This window comes from Brachycentrus maculatus, unplaced genomic scaffold (genome assembly GCF_059751285.1).
Source record: "Brachycentrus maculatus isolate JH-2025_06_01 unplaced genomic scaffold, ASM5975128v1 h1tg000119l, whole genome shotgun sequence".
In the NCBI taxonomy this organism is placed as follows: Eukaryota; Metazoa; Arthropoda; class Insecta; order Trichoptera; family Brachycentridae; genus Brachycentrus; species Brachycentrus maculatus.
In genome coordinates this window covers 1,721,193-1,744,122 of record NW_028280872.1, presented here as the reverse complement: position 1 = coordinate 1,744,122, position 22,930 = coordinate 1,721,193, and the positions used below count along the sequence as shown (strand labels likewise).

Here is a 22,930-nt window from a genome sequence, read left to right as displayed (position 1 = left end):
CTAGGGGGAAGCGCAGAGCGACATTTATCGCTCTGTGTTCGAGGAAACCATTAGACGTAAGACCTTCGTATATTTACATCTCTAAATAGGCATCATAAATTCAGTACATTTTTACGCGCCTTATTTTTCTGTGAAAATTAACGCGGGAACACAATGCGATGTGCTGGTTAGATGGGCATAACAATCATGAACTTGTCAACCTTGTCGTCCACTTGTGTCGAAGACGATGTTGAACGTCTGTAGGCAGGATAAGGGATTTTATCATGAAACAACGATTGCATTTATATGCAAAAACATCGGATATTGGATATTGATAACCAAGATGATCGTTAACGGGTCCCTATATACACAAGCATATGTTGCGAATGTTGACTAAGGCAGAATGTGTTATTCGCATAATGCAATTAATACAAAAAAATGTCATTTTCCCAGGGTTACCCAAGAGAAGAAAATATGTCATAACAATTTACGTAATACATCAAGAAATGCATATTGGAAAATTAACAGGTGAAGAACACATTCTTCAAAAAAGGGAAAAAATATATTTATTATACAAGAAATGGAACGAAATAATTTTTATAACTTTATCGATTGAAAACAATTTAACGTTCTTTGCTAATAAAATACTTGTGATTACAAATAAATCACGGCAATTTTGTTAAGAATTTTATCGTGTAATTTTATTGGGAAACGTAGATTGAAATATTCAAAGAAATAAATGAGTCAGGAATGATGCCAACCATGTAAAAATAAGAGGGGATATTATACCCTGGAAAATATACGAACATTAATGCTAAATTATAAATAAAGGAAGGGGTGGAATTATGTTGCTCGCATTCGGAGGCAGGTACAGATAGGGCGTGGTGGCTCATTCCAATCAGATAACGGTAGCCAGATTCTTTGTATTTAAAAATCGTAAACATTCACAAATAGGACGGTCGGATCTGTATCCGTGCTCGGCGGTCTCAGGCGCCGGGTGGGTCTGTCTTCTTCCGGTCTCCCGCTATACCGCTTCCTACTTCCGAGGCGTAATGACGTTTGACAGTTTGCCAGGAGTTCGGCAAGTAGGTGAATTCCCTCGTAAACGAATTCCAACGAGGTAGTTGGCACCAGAATATCGCGTTTTAAAATAGATGAATATTAAAGCGCGCTTTTTATTGACAGGCGCATGTATGTGATGTGAACACAATACGTGGATGGAATGCGATGACATAGTATTTTTTGCACACTACACAATTGTGTCATGTGCACTTTACCCTATCTTCTATTTCCAACTAAATTCGTACCATACATTCATAAAATTATTGTTCCACAAATGCCATGTGATGTCACAGACAAGTACTGTGTATTGTGAAGAGTTTGAGTTCTTTCATGATGCTGCACTGGGAGCTATTGAACTCGTTACTTTTTGCTAACTGTAAGATCAAATTTTAAAACTTTTTTTTAATAAAAGAGAAACATTTTTTTTTTTTTTATTATTTACAAAAAAATACTTATATTTCAAACTATTTCTGTGAGCCTAAGCGGCTCATTATTATAAATAGTTATCAAACTGTGGTAGAGTGGGTTCGAACCGAGAAACTCTGGCTCAAGAGTCCACGACACTAACCACGGGACCACAACCCGACAAATTATATATTATACTAATATAGTGCGAGTAGAAAAGGGTTTATATCTTAATGATACATTATAATAATAATAATAATAAAACCCTTATCCGCACCCCAATGGTGCATAGGGCACTGTGTCATATAAACGCAGTGTTATCTTGATCGTTTACACATGAAGGAAAGGTGATCGGCCCTCCGCTTCAGGTACCAGTCCATGGTAATATTGAATAAATAAATAAATATTATTTTATGATACATTATAATGATACATTATTGTCTTAGTTTTCCGCTAATATATCTTAATGTTCTAAAAACCATTCATTTGATCTACGTGCTTGAACTAAATGTTTCTATATTTATCGGAGTAGGTATTATTGATTTCAAACCTACGTGTTCTAAATTGGGATTATTCAATACCAAGATTTTCCAAGTAAACTAATAGTACATAATTTTACGCGAGGATTTATTTTAGATAGACCCACGTTCGACCGTTTGACGAGGGACTGCTAATTGACAACATCGTAAGTCAAAGTCACACCTGAGATCAATCAGATCACACCCGAGGTCTCCGATCTGACCCACTTTGCCAATCCGCCGTAACAAGGCGGATCGATATGGGCCGATATGGGCTCGTACGGGGGACGCGTCAGGACGCTGAAGGTGAAGGGAATTCGAGTCGGCAGGTCATTAAGGTAAAACGCGGATTAAATGTCAGGGCTCGATCGGAAGTGAGCCAGTTAGGTGCGGCCGAAGCACTGCTCCGGCTGAGCTAATTAAGGCTAGTTTTGTCATATCAAACCAATATTTCTTTATAATAATAAAAACAGCCCTGTCTTTGTATATATCGGTTAGTAATAGCATCGATATACATATACAAATATATACACCGTGCCATAAATGTCACGCGATGTAGTGCAAATGTACCCATGGGGGTACCATTTTAAAGGTTTAAGTGTGTTTACGCCCTCTCTATGTTGTGCGTCATCTATCTCGTTACTTTTTTACTCAACACTTCTAATTCATAACTGTCCGAAGTCGAAGTGGTGCGAGTAGAATATAATCGATATCTTATGATACATATAATGTAATAATTGACGTGAACTGATTTCAATACTTCGACTGCAGTGCTTCATCGTTTATTTGTTTGCAAAAATTCTAACCAGATATTTTTAATGTCCACCAGTCAAAGAAAAGGATAAATATTCAAAAAAGGAAAATCAATTTTCAATGTCATATAAAAAAAAACTAATATGCAGAACGCATTTTATATGATAAGGATGCTGTACAATAAATAAAATAGTTACATTTCTAGACGCTTAAAATTACAATATAAAATCTGGTGTCCAATACTGGAAGACTTGATCCTGGGCCTGGGAAATATCTTTCCAAAATCTTAAACGAAATATTGTATGTTGATATATTTTTATCGATACGATAAGATTAGACAAATAAAGATGTCGGTTTAACGAGGAAAGGATCACCACACTAAATTACGACGCTCCGAAACAGGCCGTTAAACGTAACAGGTGGCGATCGATGCAGTTCGGATACTGCCGCGCCAAATAAACTGGCTAATTTATGTCGTAAATCACAATCCTTGCAATTTTAGAAAATGGTGGAAAATACGAAGGCCCATACTTTAATATTACCGATAACCCAGTTTATAACAGGCGATAAAAACATTCACACAATATGGGTTGAGGAACTTCTCGTTATCCAATAGGTATTGAATGTTATTACATTATTTTTTGACATCTCGACATAGATGAAGAAGGATATGGAAGTCTGAGCATTTCGAGGGATTACGTCCGTCGTAGGCTGGTTTAAGTGATCACTTTACACACGTGTAACATTCACCAACTGTACCCATGATTGACAACCACTCAAATTCAAATTTTTGGAACTTCTAAATACATTGTTCAAATTCGAAACTTGGTGCTTCAATTCACTAGACATGCATGGTGAGATGATTTTTGAAAAATAACTCCTAATTGGAGATAATCCAGATTTGTGAACAAGTATTTGGACACACTCAAAATGTTGTTATTAGATGATGCTATCGGAAACTGGCGATTCATTGCCATTTGAAGGTTACATACACCTGACCTGATGGAAATGGAGGGTAAGGTGTATGTCATTGGGAGAAGAGAAACATAATTTATCAAGGTATCGCGTGCCGATATTACAAAGGAAATGTCGTGCAGCGCAATTGTCAATATGCAATGGATTTACTACGTTTATATTGCGATCTTGAATAAATCGATCCGTACCAATCGAAAAACAACGGAAACGGTAGTTTACAAGGCTTTCTAAGAACTGATCTAAAGGTTTTTTTGGCATGATCAAGCATTTCAAATATTTGGGCGTGGTCAGGTCAGGAGTCGGAATAATCGGCGGATATGTATGAGCAGATGCATGAATGTGGAAGATGCCAAAATTGTTTGCAAATACATATTGGTGTGGCGTTTTATTCTCTCTGCCTGCCCCTGCCGAGAAGCGGCATGATGGTTAGTTAGTTTTAGTTTAGTTTATTAACTAGATAAAATTTCATTAATTGATTCGGCAGTCACTTTGTGGAAAAAATCTATCCATTTTTAATTAATGTTTTACTTAGTAAATTCCACTATTTCTTCAAATCTACTGTGACACGTGTTTCGATGCATTCCGCATCATTTTCATACGGTGTTTGAAAATCATGCGGAATGCATTGAAACACGTGTCACAGTAGATTTTAAGAAATAGTGGTACAGTATATACTAAGTAAAACATTAGTTAAAAATAGATAAAATTTCCTGCAAATATTCATACGCCCAACATTATGTTATTTATATTATACTGGGTGCATTGTAGCTACTGGACACCATTTTTAATAGAAATTGTTCGCAATCATAGAGAACCACGACATCAAAAACATAGAAAGAGATTAAACAAAATCAAACAACTCCGCGTCACGAATGATAGATGGTGTAAATTGATCCAAAATCAAATTTTGAAAGTTTTTTGGTTGTGTTAACATCCATTACGCAATATGGTATTATCAGCAGAAGTGGTTCGGTATCCTAGTGATTTGCACGTGACTCGTGAAAAGGGAATTTTGTGCGTGGGGGTGAAGCACAGTGCGTCATGGGGGGTGTGGGGCGGATGGCCGTGACCCGCGCCGGGGCAAGGGTGCCCCCGGGGAGGCGGTGCAGCCGGGAGCCGGGATTACGGCGCATCCAATACACGCCTGGGACGGGAAGGGATACATACGTATGGATTTACATCATAAACCGGAAACACCTTTCGTTAGTCAGAAAATTAACGATTTTCCTAAATTCAATATAATTTTCGCCACTTTTACAATAATTATCTAACAAACCGGGAGAATGCTGGTCAAATCAGAACGTATGGTGAACCTTGGGTAGGGAGGGCCATATATATTTTATTAAACTTGATAAAAACAAAGCTACTTGTTTCTAACCACTTCTTGTTGGTACTTTTTTCGAAATGGTTTCGACAAGACCTTAAAATGTGCCAAAGTATCTGCGAAAAAAATTAAAGAAGAAAACGGGTCATATATTCCTAAGATTGCATGGGGATGTTTCGAAAGAAAGACTATGTAGTAAAAATTTACAAAACAAAATGACATATTTTTGACTCCTTAAAACAAAATGACTCCTTAAAATTTTAGCCGACAAGAGCATTGAAATAAAATGTATACAACTTTATAAATTTCTATTTTTTTCTTTTATATTATTATTCACTGTGATATGCAAATTAATTTTCCGCATTTCCAGTAAACATCGCGACACCGCTATCAGTAAGCGTGACATAGCCCGAGGCACGGGGATGAATAGCAACCCTAGCCTAGGGGTACATAGCCCGGGGAGAGATAACGTAGCGTAAGGCTTTATTTATCTAATACGCTCGGATGAAGCTGAATAATCGAGGAAATCTGGCGATATTGATTTTAATTCACCGACGAGACTCGCTATATGGAAATGTATAATACGCGGCATTTTCAAGTCGTGATGATGTCAAAACGTAGTCAATTTTAATCATGTAATGCGCATTGAAATGCTAAACAGTCTAGATCAACAGAACCGGGAAAATTATGCGATTAGTCACGGGTTATCTTTTAGGTTATTGTTGCTCGACACGAGACTAAACGCGTGACAGTCGGCGAACGAAGAGATCTAGGAGGAAATGAATCTCACGAGTTTGACGCGAGTGCTAACACGTTACTTACGACGTGAAATACAAACAATACTGTATATAATATTCCCCGACTTTGGACGTTTGAATATCAACGTTAGAAAGACGTCAAATTAATTAGGAGGAAGATCGCGCTGACGGAAATGGACTCGGCTAAAGAGGATAGAGATACACGCCGGCACGGGAGTGAGCGAAACGAGAATACGACAGTGGACCGACTCATCGATCCTACGCGGCGGGGAGCCTTCAGTTTCAAGGGTACATGTACTCTACATACTACCACGCTTCCCTACACCCTCCCGTCCGTAGTACCTTACGCAACCAGCGAGTTGTCCCGAAACAATTATGATCGGCGACTACTCGGATGTCCAAATTTAAAACACAGTAAGGGAAAATTTTTTGTAGTAGTTTTTTTTTTGCATTTTTGGACTAAGTAGAGTCTACTTACTTAGTCCATAAATGCAAAAAAACCTACTACAAAAAATGTCCCTTACTGTGTTTTAAATTTGGACAGCCGTACTTGGTTGGTTACTTCCGTATAAATTTTTGCGAATTATTACTTAGACAATAACGATTGGTTGAAAAGCTAAATACGGTTAATATTTTTAATAAAAATTTATCAATTAACCAGAAATTTAATAAATTTACTATTGTTGTTTGGATCGTAATCAAGATTACTGACGAATAATATTAATAATATTTTAAACCTAGGAATTGTAGGATAGAATTTTTTTGTACAAACGAACCATTCCGATGAAGAGCCTGCCGATAATTTGATTGCACTTATTCTGAGTATTATTTAAAAAAAATATTTATTTCAAAACATATTACATACACCAGTCATATATTCCTTAATGAGTTATTTCCATTTCTCATTTTGGGACATGGGATTAAGGTTAACAAGACTGAAACACGAATAAGAAATTTATATTCAATGGGATTTCTGTGACTTTTATTTGTAATTACTTACAAACGAATTTTGAGGCTTATAAATAAATACTTGCGACATAAGAATAACAATAATTCAGGGCGGAATGCGGTACAAGACAGGACGCTAAGGACGACAGGGGTCCTGCGGGATCTTCCGAGACGAATTATAATAATTCTGCGGATAGAACTGTCGGAATTGAATACGAGATTTGCGGAGAAACTAATTAGTGGGAGTGTTTGCTTTCTGTTTTATTATTCGGTGTTAATTTGAAAGCTACAGAGATTTGTATGAACCTTTAAAAAGTAATTTACAAACAAAAAAGTGATTACGTTTTGTAGTTACTGCGCAAGATGTTGGATCAGTAATATGATAATTATTATTGTCAACTAATATCATATCATATGGTTAAATTTCGATGTCAGTAGCCGCCTGAGTCCAGTCGCTATGTACAATAAAACATTGCATTTATTAAATGCATCAATATTCCATTTGCAATCGTACGGGATAATAATTCGTACATGTTTATTATTATTTGTCCCAGTAGAGACTAAGAATCCTCTTATACGAAGGAAATATGAAAGTCTAGGCATTAACCGTATACAACCTGACATTTTGTCACATATTACATCCAATATGTAAAATTCCTTTTTACACGTATTACTACCCAGAAATAATCAACAGAAAGCCAGCCAATATGCCCAGATTTCTCATATTATATTCGTATAAAAAGAGGCTTCGTCTCTACTGAGAAAACTAATATAGCATTTAGGGGTCAAATCCATCGTTCATGTAGAGTAAAATGAAAGATATATTGCTAGTAATTTGTCTAAATCAGGGTTTTCGAGACCTAGTTGTGATAGCCGCCATAATAAACAATGCATATTTGCAACATTATGCTGAAAACGTGAAAATTATCACCAACTCTCGTTACTGTACTTTTTTCCTTGAAAGACCTCAAAAGTTAAGGTTAAATTCAACAAATGTACTAAATCACTTTTCAAATAGTACTTTTCAATTAAGCTGATGGAGTGAAGCGCTTTGGTCACACACCGGTGTAATTAAATCGATACCGGCAGTGCAGTGTAACGGTAGTCGAGATACCTTAGTGCGATTCGTTCAGTATTAGTGGATTATTATCTATCTGGTCGACACGCGCTCGACGCCACTAATGGCCCGTCACGTGGTGTCGCGTCCCGTGACATTCCTAGTTCGAGTCTCGGCCACTCCGCGGACGCGACGCGAGCCTTTGTGCAACCCATATTACTACTTTATGAATGCACCTTGCAATCGCGATTATTCACACACCGTTCGTACCCACGCTCTATTTCAACAGCCTCTTTAGATAATCCCTTTGAATGCACTGGCACATATCTTCAAAAGCTACGAGCGGATTTATTTATTTAAACATATTACATACATAAGTCAAATATATAATATTCCCCATGAGTGATTTCCATTAATCATTTTTGGGACAAAATTTAGGTTAACAAGACTGAAAAACAGATAAGAAAGTAACAAACAAGAAAACATCGAGCAAAATGTAAAATATAAAGCAATAATAGGTACAGTAAATAAGCAAATAAAAAAAATGCGGTAAGCAGCATTTGTATTAAGGAAAAAAAGAGAGAATATAACTAATCACTAAAGGCAGGGACTGACCGGAGCATTTCGTCGTAACGTAACGTCGTTCGCGGCGAGTATCATACTTCGGATGGAGCACTCGGAACGCTGTACTGAACATACGAATGCTCGCATCGTAACGTGTTACGTTACGACGAAATGACTCCGGTCAGTCCCCACCTTAACACAAATATCTTTCCATAAAGTATTTTTTCCGTTCATTCATTTTGGATCCCTTACTGGGTTCTATATTATATATATCAGGCAGCTGGTTAATTTATAATCACGTACTAATATCGATTGGGACGAATTCGAGGAAAATTGAATTAGGTAAAACAATGTCCTTTGTCCACGCAGAAATGTAATTTACTAGACTCGGTTGTAGCAGTCAATTGGCACGGTTGTGACGCATCAAGGCCAGCGTCTGAGTTTTTACACGGCTATGACAGGTACACGCTGGATAACTAACCCAATCTAGACGATTCTATACAATGTTCAATATTGTTACAACTCCAATTCGAGTAAATGATTATGTACCTGCGTCACACAAACTAGCAATACTTAGTATACCATACGTAATCCCAAAGTATAAATGTTAAGCGTATATTAATTATTTTTTACTTATTAGCGCTATGGAATGGAAGGAAATCTAATGTAGAAAGCTCGTTTTATTTTTCGTATTTTTAATTACATTTTTAAAAATAGAAATATTAATCTTTTTATACGGAAGTTTTATGCAGTTAAGGGCTTATTATTTTGTGTAATTGTCGGCGTGTTTAGCTACCGTGCTGGTGGTCCCGGGTGCGATTCCCAGGGGGGGGGTGAAAATAAATATTAGTGATTTTACACTGTAATATTTATTTAATATTACCCTGGATTGGTTCCTGAAGCGCAAGAGTGATCACCTTGCCTTCATATAAGTGATGATCAAGATAACACTGCGTCAATTCGATGCAGTGCCCTATGCACCATTGGGTGCGGATAAGGGTTATAAGTAAATTGAATTGAAGTAATGGGCTTATTGCTGTAAAGAAATGTCTTCCAACGACCAAGAGCAAAATCAGGGTGAGTGGTCAAGGTTTTGTACTCGCTGTTTGGATAAGTGGGCAGTATAGTATTTGAACAAATTAAACTGCAAAGAAGAATATATACAAGTATAGGATGGCGCATAAAATAGGAACGAGGATAGTCAAGGAAAATGATCAAGAGAAGGGATGATAAGATGGACAGTTAAGAGTTCCGAGGAAAGATATAACCATTTCAGATGTTTCTTTGATGGTTGTCAGAGGGTGCATTTTTTTTTACGTGGAGAGGGTTTTCCATAAGTCTGAAGCAGAAAATGAATTACTGAAGAATCATGTGTTGCATGAAAATTACATTTGACATTAAAACGACACACAAGTGTTAGGTAATATAGGTGTAAAAGTAATTATCTGTCGATAACTGAAGTAGAGAAGCCTTCAACCTTCAGCCAGGTTGACTGATTCATGCAAATTAACATACCGTAATTTGCAGACTGTGTCCTTCATTGATATGCAAAATTGGAATTAGCAAGTATTTTTCATTGAATAAAATGACGAGAATAATCAACAGTATAATTATTGTAGTACCACCAGTCAAATTAGCCTTTTTTAAGCAATGCCGAAAATATTTAAATATGATCCGATCTAATAGTAATAGAAATAACATATCTCCACGCGCTTTCTGACTAAACGGCAATTGATTTCCCGTTAGGCGCTACTCGCGTACAACTCATAGTAATTATCTACAATCAGCGCGAATTGGTATGGAGAAAATAACCCAGTGGCTAGTTTATTCAAAGCGTTATCTGAAAAAAGCTGTTTTATGAAATACGATTTCCGCTGATTATAACTAAAATCATTTTTAGATTTTAAACTCTAGTGACTTTTCAGGGTTTCAACCGTTCAAAATAATGGACTTAAAATGAATGAACAGAAAAAATAATTATGGAAATATATAAGTATTAGTGATTGGTTTTATTTCATCTTTTTTTTCTTTAAAGATGCTTCTCACCTTGTGTTTTTTTTAATATGCCCATTAAATGTACCTTTTATTGCTTTATATTTTCCATTTTGCACTGTGTTTTCTTTTTTGTTCTTATCTGTTTTTCAACCTTAATCTCATGTCCCAAAGTGAGTAATGGAAATTGTTCATCGGGAACATTATATCGCTCACTCCTTTCAAGAACGTCATAAATCAAAAAACCCGATTTTTCAGGAGAACGTTTTTAAAGTTTAAAAATATAACACAATATATTAAAAATAAATATCAAGCCACTTATTGAACTTCTTACTGTGAAACATATGTTTTTAAGCATAGCCTGAGGGATTTTTCTTCATTTGAAAAATATTTAGTTTATTTAAAAATAATAATTAAACAATACCTTTTCTTCAAAATACAAAAACAACACTTTCTGCCCTGTAGCGGGTAAATATAAAGTTAAAAATAAGATTCTTTTACTGGGATATAGTACATTTTCTAGGCATTCCGAAAACATGCACAACTAAAAATTGACGATTTTTGATTTATGACGTTCTTGAAAGGAGTGAGCGATATATTTGACTTATGTATGTAATATGTTTAAATAAAAAAAATATAAATGCTCTTCATATTATTTTTTGCCAACTTAACATAGATTAAGAAGAATATGGAAGTCTGGGCATTTACGAGGCTAACGACCGTCATAGACCTATTGAGATGTCAAAAAATAATATGAAAAATAACTCCTAAAATTGGAGATAATCCAGATTTGTGAACAAGTATTTGGACACACTCAAAATGCTGTAAAACTGCTCTTCTTTTAATATCGAAGAAATAATTGATGAGGTAAATTGGTTTGGTAAAACACGTCCGAAATATTGCTTTAAATTTGTGTACTCAATATAGAAATACGAGATCCAGAGGTCTCGGTTGAGCGCGACAGGAAACCCGGTTTGATTCCTGCGACACCCTGACAGGATTCAACAGGGCAAGCCCTACAGTATTGTCTATATCAGCTTTGATATTCGATATCAAATTTCTCCCGGCATTGTAACCGAAACAATGCCTCAAAACGATTGTGAAGCGAAAAGATGAACTGGAGTCAGACATTATACCGAATCCATTGTTTGCCGGGATTGTAATAATACAAAGTAACAACGAAAAAAAACTTATCTTGTCTTATACGCAAAATTGTTTTAAAGTGGTGTAGGAAATCGAAAGTTGGTAGAATCAGCTAGTGGAACGCTGAATGAAATGGGTCCCACTGGTGGGACGATACGACATACTATAGATAGCACCCACGTTTTCAGCATTGGAGGTGACATCGCGATAGTATCGGACGGAACGATCAGCCGAATCCGCCTTCTTTTTATCAACTCACTTGTACATAGAAACTATTCTCACATACTAAGGATGTATGTTACAGTAACACGGGATAGATATAATCAAACCCCAATGAATCATATTATTGATCTGTATTAAATTTAACGTTTGGTGAGGCAAAAACCAACTCAAACCGAGTATGACCACATTTACGGCACACTGCTACACGACATATTCCGACTATTTTTTTTTAAATCGTACTTAATTTTGGATTTTAAATCGGCAATCAAGCAAGAAAAGATGCATAATAAATGCTCTCAGTAAGGCTACGTTCAGACCGGGTGATGACGGCATTTATTTGAAAAAGATGAAGAGGCAAGTCGACGTCTCATCTCTCGATTGACTGATTCATTTAACTTTACTGAATTGAAGGTATTTTGGCTTCACATATGTATATATAAAATGGCACGTGCGAATGTAATCACATAACGTCGAGCGCGTGCGAATATAAAATGGCGTCATTGTGTTATTTCATATTTCGACGTTAGCGAGTCGAATCGAATCACACGTATAAAAATTTCTTATCGTAGCCGGGATTCGCGGAATACGAGCCGCAAATTGAAACATCCGTTAGAATTTTGATGCACGTAATGCAATTTAGAATCAAGCCCCGAATAATTCCGCCAGAACGTGTGGTTACCCGAGGGAGGGAGGGAGGACCCTCAGGTGTGGTAGACCAAGATGAACGGATGAAATGATATTATGCCGCCATATTTGACGTATAAGACATTTATTAGACGCTATGACGATATTGTGTTTTTAGGAAATATCACCCCCTTGAGCTTCTCTTTCACGACGCCTTTCTCGTTTCACGTTTCTTCGCTTCACTCTCATTGCGAAATGACTAGTGAATTTCGTGTTAGAAATAGTGAGAGTGAGATGATCTTTAGAAAAAAAAACTAAAAACACATGTTTGCTAAAAGCGCCCTTGAGGTAGTATTTTACCGACAAAAAATATCAAAATTTATTATTATTATTATTATTGATTTTGTAGTCTTTCCTTAAAATATACTGCGCATGTTTAAAACAAATGACGAAAGACGCGAACCCATTCATTCTCACATTTACGTTGGTTGGCTGAAAGACATTGCTTTGTAGCAATAAGCCTCTGAAAATGTACGAGAAATTAAATCAATATAAAGCAACTCTACAGGGTATTTTCCTCTTAGGAACAAGGTTATCTACAAGTAGTACTTTTGTCGCGTTAGTTCATTAGATTGATGAATTGACAAGTCGTCATGTGTATCTGAATTTAAGAATGGTTCTGCATCAGATGATAATGAAGTAATTATAACTAATTTATAACTAATTAAATTAATCTCACCGACAAATATCAAAAACATTTTAATATATAATTATGTAATATTAATAAAATGAATTGATAACAGAATATATACGAAAGTGAAGATAAATTGATGTTACTATAGCAACGGACAACTTTCCATTTATGGTCCAGGAGAAGAAAAAACCGCGACAGAAGAGCGTCTTTTTCTTTGGGAAATTTGATCGTAAAATGAAAACCAGACGGAGCCGTGGGGTATTGACCGGGTATGGACCTATTATGGTGTTGCCGAGGGGAGGGGGGCCGACGCGTCGCATGGTAACAAGCCAGACGGCAGACTATGCCCAATTCGCAGACATTCGGCGAAAAGTCTACAAGGCTGATGGCTCGTCCGACCCCTTTCCACGCAATGGCCACTTTTTTTACCTTAAGTGTGAGTGTCATGTTCCAAATTAAGGTTAACGACATCGAAACTAATTGCGGGGGACCTACTACTATTCGCACTTATTCGCATTAATTATGAGTCCGGTTTAAAGTAAAACATTGATTGATTCCATGAAGGTTTGGCGTTTGTAAAACAGAACTAAAAATCTGGTGCTATGACAACTGCGCATGCGGGCAAATCCCCACATAGAGAAATGCGAGGGAATTGATTTTTTACTAAAAATCCTCCCCTTGCGTAACTTCTGGTAGCGCCATTTTACAAAACATCTTCCTTTTATATAGTGATTTCTTGGCTGCGCTAAAAATGCCTCCCCCCCTCCAACCAAAAAACATGGAATATTGTTTTTTGTCTTACTTTAAGCGCAATGTAGGCGTGTTGATTTTCCGTTAATTATACTAAGATGCGATACAGTGTGCTTGCATATATCTGTATAAATCGGTACTCATAGTCTCCAGCAGACAAAGTTGGGGACCATTGGAAAACATCATACGCCTGCTATCCCTATTTTTGATAATGATGGATCGAGTTTCTATATATGTATGATGCGCATCAGTCATTCGAGGAGTGGTCTCGGTGACTGTGGTCCCAAATGCCTCGACAAGGACCCGACAATACGATTAGAACAGACTTTCAGCTAGTTCGGTAAGTGAGAAGGTGGAGTGCATATCTGGGTGTCGCGAAGTTTCCCTTCTTGGAAAATAGACGCACGTAGAAAGTCGGCGTCAGAACCGAACGTGATCCCCGCAAGTATGGCGGCGGTGCTGAAAGCGGCTAGAAATCGAAAAGGCGGTGACGTGGCGGGCATCGCAGACGCCGTTACCGCGATATGTGCGGGTACTCTTGAAATCACGGAAATGGTACACTAAAAGGCACTGTAGTGTAAATAAAAAATGAGAAATTCCTTAGAGCACTTGCTTTAAACCGGGAGACAGACCCGCATTGCGGAATAAGTGGAATACTTGAAAAAAAAAAGAAGGTTAAGCAGCAACGAAGGAGCAATTTGGAGAAAAAATCCAATAATCCACTTATAATTTTTTGTTCATTTTGTGTAATACCACTTAAAAATACTATAATATGTAGTCTTAGTTTGGCCTGATTATGGAATGCTTATGCCCAAACCGGTAGTCATGAAGGAATATTTTATGTGGTATTACACAAATTGAGCGATAAATGATATGGAGAGTGTTGTATTACCATACCACAAACTTAACAATTATAAGAGAATAAAAAAACCGTCTTAAACACACGTGCTCAATCTTTTCCAATTAATCGGTAATTACCTGGAAAGCAAAGTGACCTGTCCCGCGCTCCATATGATATAGGAGTAGAATAAATAACGTAAGCCGCTTTCCGCCGAAAAGGAAATGAAGGAGCAAGATGGGAAAAGTAAAATAGCAGCAATAGCTGGACACTCGAGGTTGCATTGATCCCCAATAACTACGAAATGAACAAATAGGCAATCTGGCATTTTCCTTTCTTACGCAGCGGCGCAGGAATGAAATCCGAAACCGGTATCGGAACGGTAGTACAAATTTAGAACGGAACTGCAGAACGTACGGAATCACCTAATTACTTAGTGTCACCACACATTATACGAGTATGTATTTTGATATCACTTTCGCTGGTGTACTTGGGCGGTGGGAATGCGGTGAGAATGCGCTAGTGGGCGTAGGTACGCGGTACCTGTCCGCTCTAAGTCACAAATCAAAACGCTGCAAACAAATTTAAAATATAGACCTCTACAATACACAACCGCTCACAATGGCCCTCGGAATTGGGTATGTCAACTGAATTATTTGTACAATTCTCACGAGACATTCATTCTTGCCTAGCGAAAAGCGGCCCCCTCGATTCGGGAATGATGCGAGTTTTTAATGGCGGAACAATAAATTGTTCCTCTACTGAACATGAATAGTAATAAAAAAAAAATAATATCGATCGTAAAAACCGGCTAAGGCGGAAAACGTTGTTTATTACTCGCTCAACTGTCAAAATAATTAATGGAAAATTCTAGTATCTGGAGGAAAAGTAATCATAAAATAATAGCATTGTTTCAACCGGCGAAACCGAGGATAATACAAACGTCTCCAACAAAATCAGATGAGACGAGGGAATAAATATGGTATATTTATCAGCATCTGGAAGCAATTTGGGCGTCTTACACTCGATATTTGACAAATTACGGACCTAAGCTAAAATTTAAGGGTTATTTTAAAAAGTAAACACTTGAATAATACCACTTATTAGGTTTTATTTCATTACACACGACTAGTTTCCAAAACCACAGTTGTTTTCATCGACAAAAATGATAACCAAAACAGTAATACAGTTTTTAGTAATCATCCGTCTATGAAAACAACTGTAGTTTTCGAAACTGATTGTGTGTAGTGAAATAAAACTCAACATGTGGTATTATACAAGTGTTTAATTATGCCATTCCACAACTTAATGCCGAATCAATAAATAATACAAATTTAAGGGGTTATATGGGTAAAACAGACGCGTTGATAAATTTCACAAGAAGGTTGGATGTGAAGATGTCCCTTATTGGCGACGAATCGTGGACAAGGCAAAGGAGAATATTATTTGAAAAAGGAATATAAAGTCAGAAGGTTATTTGAAGCGTGTATTACAAGGCCAACAGACGTTTTGCAGAAAGACAAACAATAGACAATTTAGACCAGTTGGCTCCTTATTTTGGGAGGCAAAGTTTGTACAGCCTTCTGCTTGAAATTATTATGATCGGTACTTAACCGGGCAGATTGGCGTGTTCCGCAAATAATACCTTCAAAGTGTTACGCAACACGTGTGTGAACCGTGACATAAGTTCAATGTGTAGCGTGGCGATGCAACTATTGTACCTCAAGGTTGGCCTGTAACTCTAGTTGTGCAGAGCGGTCTTCATGCAAAACAGCTGTTGGCGATGCTCACCTGCCGATTGCACCGTTGATCGTTCCATTTTGACGTACAAGAGGATATAGAAATGTCAATTAGTATGGGTAATGCCGAGATACCCAACATCAACGATGAAAAATGGGTTGTTCAGAATTAAGAAGTATTTATCAGAAGACCGATATAATATTTATTCAATACTACCCTGGACTGGTACATGAAGCGGAGGGCTGATCACCTTTCCTTCATGTGTTAACGATAACGACAACACTGCGTTTAAATGATGCAGTGCCGTATGCATCGTCGGGTGCGGATGTTTGATGATTGTGCCTAGCTGACAAGATAGTCTGAAAATGCATACAAAATATGCCTAGCTGACAAGATAGTCTGAAAATGCATACAAAATATGCCTAGCTGACAACATAGTCTGAAAATGCATACAAAATATGCCTAGCTGACAACATAGTCTGAAAATGCATACAAAATATGCCTAGCTGACAAGATAGTCAGAAAATGCATACAAAGTTAGCGCATTTTCTATGGGAAATCTGATCCGTCGATAATACCATAAGCTGGTCGTTTATCTCTCAGCAGTTATTAAAATCTTAGCCGAGTGAATAGATTAGCCAATTTTATAAGCTAATATAGCTGTGCAGCCACGATACTTCAAAGGTATCCGAATATACCCATTTTATTACCGGTTACAATACAATCGGTTTATATTTAACCGGATCAACGCAACCGGAGTGGAGAATATTTAAATATTATCTTTACGATACGTAATATATTATTTTGGCACTAGCTTCCTAACAATAACGATAGCATCAAAGTAACATTGAATTTCACACGACCAAGGAATAGTATCCGTGTACTAACGACAGCCTGATCGGGACAAATGACTATTCGTAGATACGAACGGCGTACAGTAAACCTCCCTATAACGTTGAGATAAGTACCACGTTATCGGAGAGAACGTTATAGAGGGTTAAATTAATGTTTTAAATTTTCATTTAATAATGACTCATTTCAGTCATTTTCGCTGGTTAAAATGTAAAAATACAATTTAACTTAACAACATGTAAAACATTAACCACTTATAACGCTCACTCGGATAACGCGGTACCTATCTAAACGTTATGGGGGGGTTATTGTATTTAGAGTAAAACCTATCACGCCCGGTCAAGGCGTAGACGAGTTCACTCATTTCACCTTTTCTATATCGACTTTCATTGGCAATTTGATATGAATAGTCGCTAGTCAAGAAATTGAGGTGAATAAGAGATCTCAGAAGACCACACGAAGGAAATAATGTGGTTGAAAGTAGAAGCCGAGAGAGAGTACACGAGATATGAAATTCTTTTTTGATGAAGAAGAATATGGAAGTCTTAAACCAGCCTATGACGGTCGTAAGCCCCGTAAATACTCAGACTTCCATATTCTTCTTCATCTAAGTTGAGATGTCAAAATATAACATAAAAAATAACTCCTAATTGTAGATAATCCAGATTTGTGAACAATTATTTGAACACACTCAAAATGTTGGGAGATATGAAAATATCGTGAAAATATAGTTTAAAGTGTACAAGTCAGAAGACGGAATATCCGGTGCGCATGTTTGAAGAATGAATGGATGTGAAAGAAGTGAAGCGTGTTGCTAAATTTGTTATTTGGCGTTCTATTCCCTTTACCCACCTTTGCGGGGAAATGGAGCGACGGTTTGTTATCCGATCATTGTATCAAATCCGTATTTGACGATATCAAAACGCAAACGTGTCATACCTGACCAAAAAAGGGAAATAAGATACTTTGAAAGGTAGTATTTACTTTTTCTTTCAGATACAACACTTGCATTCTGACACTGCGATTTCAAGAAATAAAATGTTGCGACTGACAAGTTACAATTTACACGTAAAAGTATTTATTAGTCATTATTGGTTAAAGAGGTAAGATTTATAAATACACGTTCAATGCAATATTTATTTATTCACACAAACGCCCAAAGGGATTTTACAAGTAAAAATTCAAGTTACAAAAAAATATAGTTGTTATAAGTATAAGTTACAGAAATATATAGAGTTGTTTTAAGTCTAAGTTACATATGAATCATAAGAGATCGACAATACTAGAAATCGCGAAAAAGGTAATTATTTCTCAGGATGTGGGTGGGTGTTGATGACGATAATGTCAAAAGCCCATTCGCCAGAATGCTTAAAAAACAAATTTATATTAATTTTAGTATTTAATTGATATCTCAAATGTAGAAGACGTCGAGATCAAAATAAGGAAGAATATTAAATTTGAAATCATAAATTTGAGCACTCAAAATATCATGGGTATATTTTTGTGGTCGCCATCCTAACCACAAGAAAATATTGATTTTTGCCAACGGAAAGAGATACCCACAGCAAAACCATTTTTTATCGATATATTTACTAAGGAAACAACGTGTATTAATAAAAAGGATAAAGTATAATGCAATAAAAAATATTTAAATGGATTTATAAAATACATATATCGATTAAATTGATTAGAATCGTGTTAGAATACCGAGACGAAACTTATTATACATAGGGCAGCATCGAACATGGGGCAGACCGTAAGAAAAATGTACTGAGCATGCGCGGTCCCAGCTGCCTCGCGATAAAACATTTTACGAACCTGTTATAGGTTAAAATATTATACGAAATTCTACCGTCTATATCACCCAGTGGATAGCAGATTTGTCCAACATCTACAAGATTTTAGGTTCGATTCTCGACTTCTAATCAAATTGTTCCCTTGAAAACACACCTAGTGCGTAAAACTGTATTCTAACTGATAAAGATAGTTGCATTAATCAAACCCTGGCTGCCATTATCCGCACCTAAAAGTGCATAGGGCACTGCATCGTATCCATGCGACGTTGCCTTGATCGTTATTTACATGAAGGCAGGGTGATTAGTTCTGCACCTCTGGTACCCGGGACCTTCATACTACGGAGGCGGATTGATAGCCATGCCTAAATTTATTGACAATCAAGATAACGATGCATAAATTAGTTTAACATTGCCACCTATAATAATAATAAATTGTGTAAATGTATAAAAACGATTTCGTGAAAAAAAGGGAAAGAAACGGATATACCGAATGATGAATGGATGGAATAGAGAGAGCAAAGATGACTTGGATGAGAAAAGTCAAAATAATGGGTTATCCTAATTTTCTACGTATAAATTTACTGGTTCTTATTAATATCATGATATATTATAAGATCGCGAAAACGGTGGGTTACATAAAAAAAAAATGCGATCGATTTTTCAAACCATAAAGATTAAAAATCGCAGATAATCTAGTCTTGTGGCTAGCTATGAGTAAACCTTCTCGGAAAATAGCTCACAAAGTATGAAACCTTATCTAAAAACCCGAGGGATCGAACCCCTGATCGGACGGTGGCGAGCCGAGAGCGAAATTCGCTAACCACGTGCAGACAAAATCGCGCTAATTATGGGCACAATAAATTAACAATTTTGATGCACCGCAAATAGGAAACGAGTGTGAAAATCCCTATCCCATTTCATTGAAATTAATTTTACGAGGTTTGCTGAAATATTCGAGGTCTTTTTATAGTATCGATTATAATTTCTGTAGACAAATTATTATTCTCTTCAAGAAACTTCACAGTTCCACGCGAAATCAGTTTTAAAGGTAGCTGAAATAAGATTATATAAAATATAATGAAAATATTCCCAATGAATGGCGAAATGATTTATTCTGTCGTAAGCTCATTTAGCATTTATGAATATTCATGAGTAATGCTCGTTATTTCGTTGCAAATCGATGAACCGAAGATAAAATTTAATTGTATCAATTATTCATTATCATCTAACTTGATTCATTACGACATAAATAAAAAAAACTCCAGAAACAATCCTAAAAAAATTCAAAAGAAAAAACATTTTTAAAATGCCCCGTCTCGCCTACGACAAAGGACAATTGATTGACTTTTATAAAAGTTGATATTATAACGAACAATATAAAAGCCGGTATCATTAGAAATGGGTCTAATTCTACCTCTTTAAAAGCAGAAACCTTAAAAAATCTTATTCTCATTGCAAATGTGTTTATTTAAAGGTGGGGTCACACGTTTAGTATCATGTTCAAGTGCACGCCTAGGCATTACAATGTTAAGATTGACAGATGACAAGACGAATGCTGTTAATACACATTATAAAACGATAATGATTTAACTAAACATGTTGTTAGTCATTCGGAAATGAAAATTCAATAGAAAAACTGCATTAAACGCTTTACTTTACATTTAAAAATGGTAACTGTAGGAATCTCTGAAATCGTCGCGAACCGGGCGATGACGCATCGATCGACGACCCAACCTAAGTGTAAACTATAATTTTAAGGGGATACGAATGACTGTAATACGCATTTTACAACAATTTAGGTGCATAAAATCGAATGAGATGAGCAATCATGTATTGAGTTTCGTAATAACATTTCGGCTAAAGCATTGTAATCGGTCTCGGGCAGCGTCAAATCGCCCTTCAACTGTCGGCAAATTTGAACGATACATATCTCGGTAAATAAGAATGTAAAACGACAAATATGTACTTACCATCGTAACGCTCGGCTTGTTCAGCCAGCTTTGCTTTATAAACATTATCCTCCCTTTCCGACATTTTAGATGTTTTACGATTTATCACCAACTGCACTAAATCGCCAGCTCACGATTTTACCAAGATGGCCGCGCCCGCCAACACAAGAATAGTTCGATCTGTAGCTGCGAAAACCTGACTGTGACGTAAATCCTGCTGCTAACTTCCGGTTTTTAGAATAATGTTGCATGTTGAAACAAAATATTCGTAATTAAGTACTAGAAATAAATAAAATAATATAGGGACCTACCTTATATAGGCTAATATTAAAAAAAAATTATATCAGTGTCTTTGAGAATAAAAAAAATCTACAAGCACAGTCGGTTATTTTGAGATTTCAAAGTAAAACATTGACGTCAAATAAATCAATCAGATTGATATTATTTTCAAGGAGACAGATTTTAAATACAAACACCGTATTTTTTTTTGTATAATATTCAATAAAATCTAAAATGGGCTACCATCTTTAAACATGTTCTTTTCAATATAACATATACAATAAATTGTAAAGTTGTAAAAAATTGGTTTTTCTGTTACATTTTTTTCCATATTGTGCATTGGGCTTGTAAACGCATAATGTTCTATGTAACTGCTACTACTACTACTACTACTACCATCACGCCGTTTCCCCGCAGGGGTAGGCAGAGAGGATGGAACGCCACACTCTTCTGTCCTGACATACACTCCTAGCCTCCTTCACATCCATACATCTAGTCATACATGCCCTCCGATTACGCAGACTTTTGACACCGCCAGATTTTAGGTTCTGATTAATCTGATCGTGCCAAGTCTTTTTCGGTCGTCCACGTTCTGTTTTCCCTCTCACATTCGCCACATATATTTTCTTAGTCATTCTCTCGCTATCCATTCGCTCCACATGTCCATACCACCGCAAAGAGCTCTTTCTAATCTTTTCAATTATTCCTCGTTCAGCCTTACATTCCTTTCTTAATCTATGTAACTGTATTGAGATAAAATAAAAACAAAACAAAAAGATTGAGAAAAAACATAATGCGACCAATTAAAAACTGGATATTAAAAAAACAAATCCACTGGCCATGGATTTGCATTTATCATATTACTACTGTCGCAAATTGAAGACGGAAAAGTAAAGATTCAATAATAATATATTTTTAATGATTTTGGATAATTTATAAAGCGCTATTTCCATAAAAGATTGCATCAAAGGCGCTTATAAGATGTGGATAATTATGGAATGATGGTAATGATAGATACAAATTCAAACGTTGTCAATCGGTTTCGGGACGTCGAGTAGGCGGTGTCTGGGTGAAAAAAAAGAGGAGCCGTATTATAACGCCTTCTTTTCGGCCTTTTTGGGTTGAAAGAATGGCCAAAGTGTTAGGCAGGACACCCCTCTGAACGATGGTCATCCGGGAGAGCAGTTAGTTGAGCTCCTCGTCATTATAGACCTACATATAGATAGTTAACAGATAGTTAACCTGGTCTTTTTGTTGTCTCTGGTGGCGTTTCCCTTAGTGAAATTATATAATATGGCCAGATAAAGAAATGAAAACTCCCACCAAATGCACGTTTTTACGTGAAAGAAGAAACCCGATTGAAATTAAATCACAAAAGTAAAGAAATTAAATTATTCAACTAGGGTTATGAAATTTAAAAAAATAATATTGTCTTCTAAACACCCCCGCAATTTGCTTTTGTAGTTTTTAGGACTCAAAAGTGATCAACTCAAAAACACCATAAAAGTTTGGGCAAAACGACGTCAATTTCCATGTTACAAAAAGGGAAAAATATTATTTTTCAAAATCATTTCTATCAATCATATTTGAGAAGTACTTCAATATCCTTCCTACAGATATAAAAAAAATGAATACATTAAAATGCAAAAAATAAATTAAAATAATTAATTGCAGGTTAATCTAAGAAGAAAAAATCATAAAATAAAAA

General features: G+C 36.3%; 1 protein-coding gene across 1 annotated transcript in view; it reads right to left on the bottom strand.

Annotated features, from left to right (window-relative positions):
* 14-3-3epsilon (tyrosine 3-monooxygenase/tryptophan 5-monooxygenase activation protein epsilon) overlaps positions 1–21,147 on the bottom strand; it is a 38,572-nt gene extending 17,425 nt beyond the window's left edge. Inside the window, exon 1 of the mRNA XM_088259652.1 lies at positions 20,965–21,147. Within this exon, the coding sequence (XP_088115778.1) occupies positions 20,965–21,028 (64 nt within the window). The 5' untranslated portion in view covers positions 21,029–21,147. The remainder of the gene's footprint in view (positions 1–20,964) is intronic.
* Between the last annotated feature and the right edge of the window lie 1,783 nt (positions 21,148–22,930).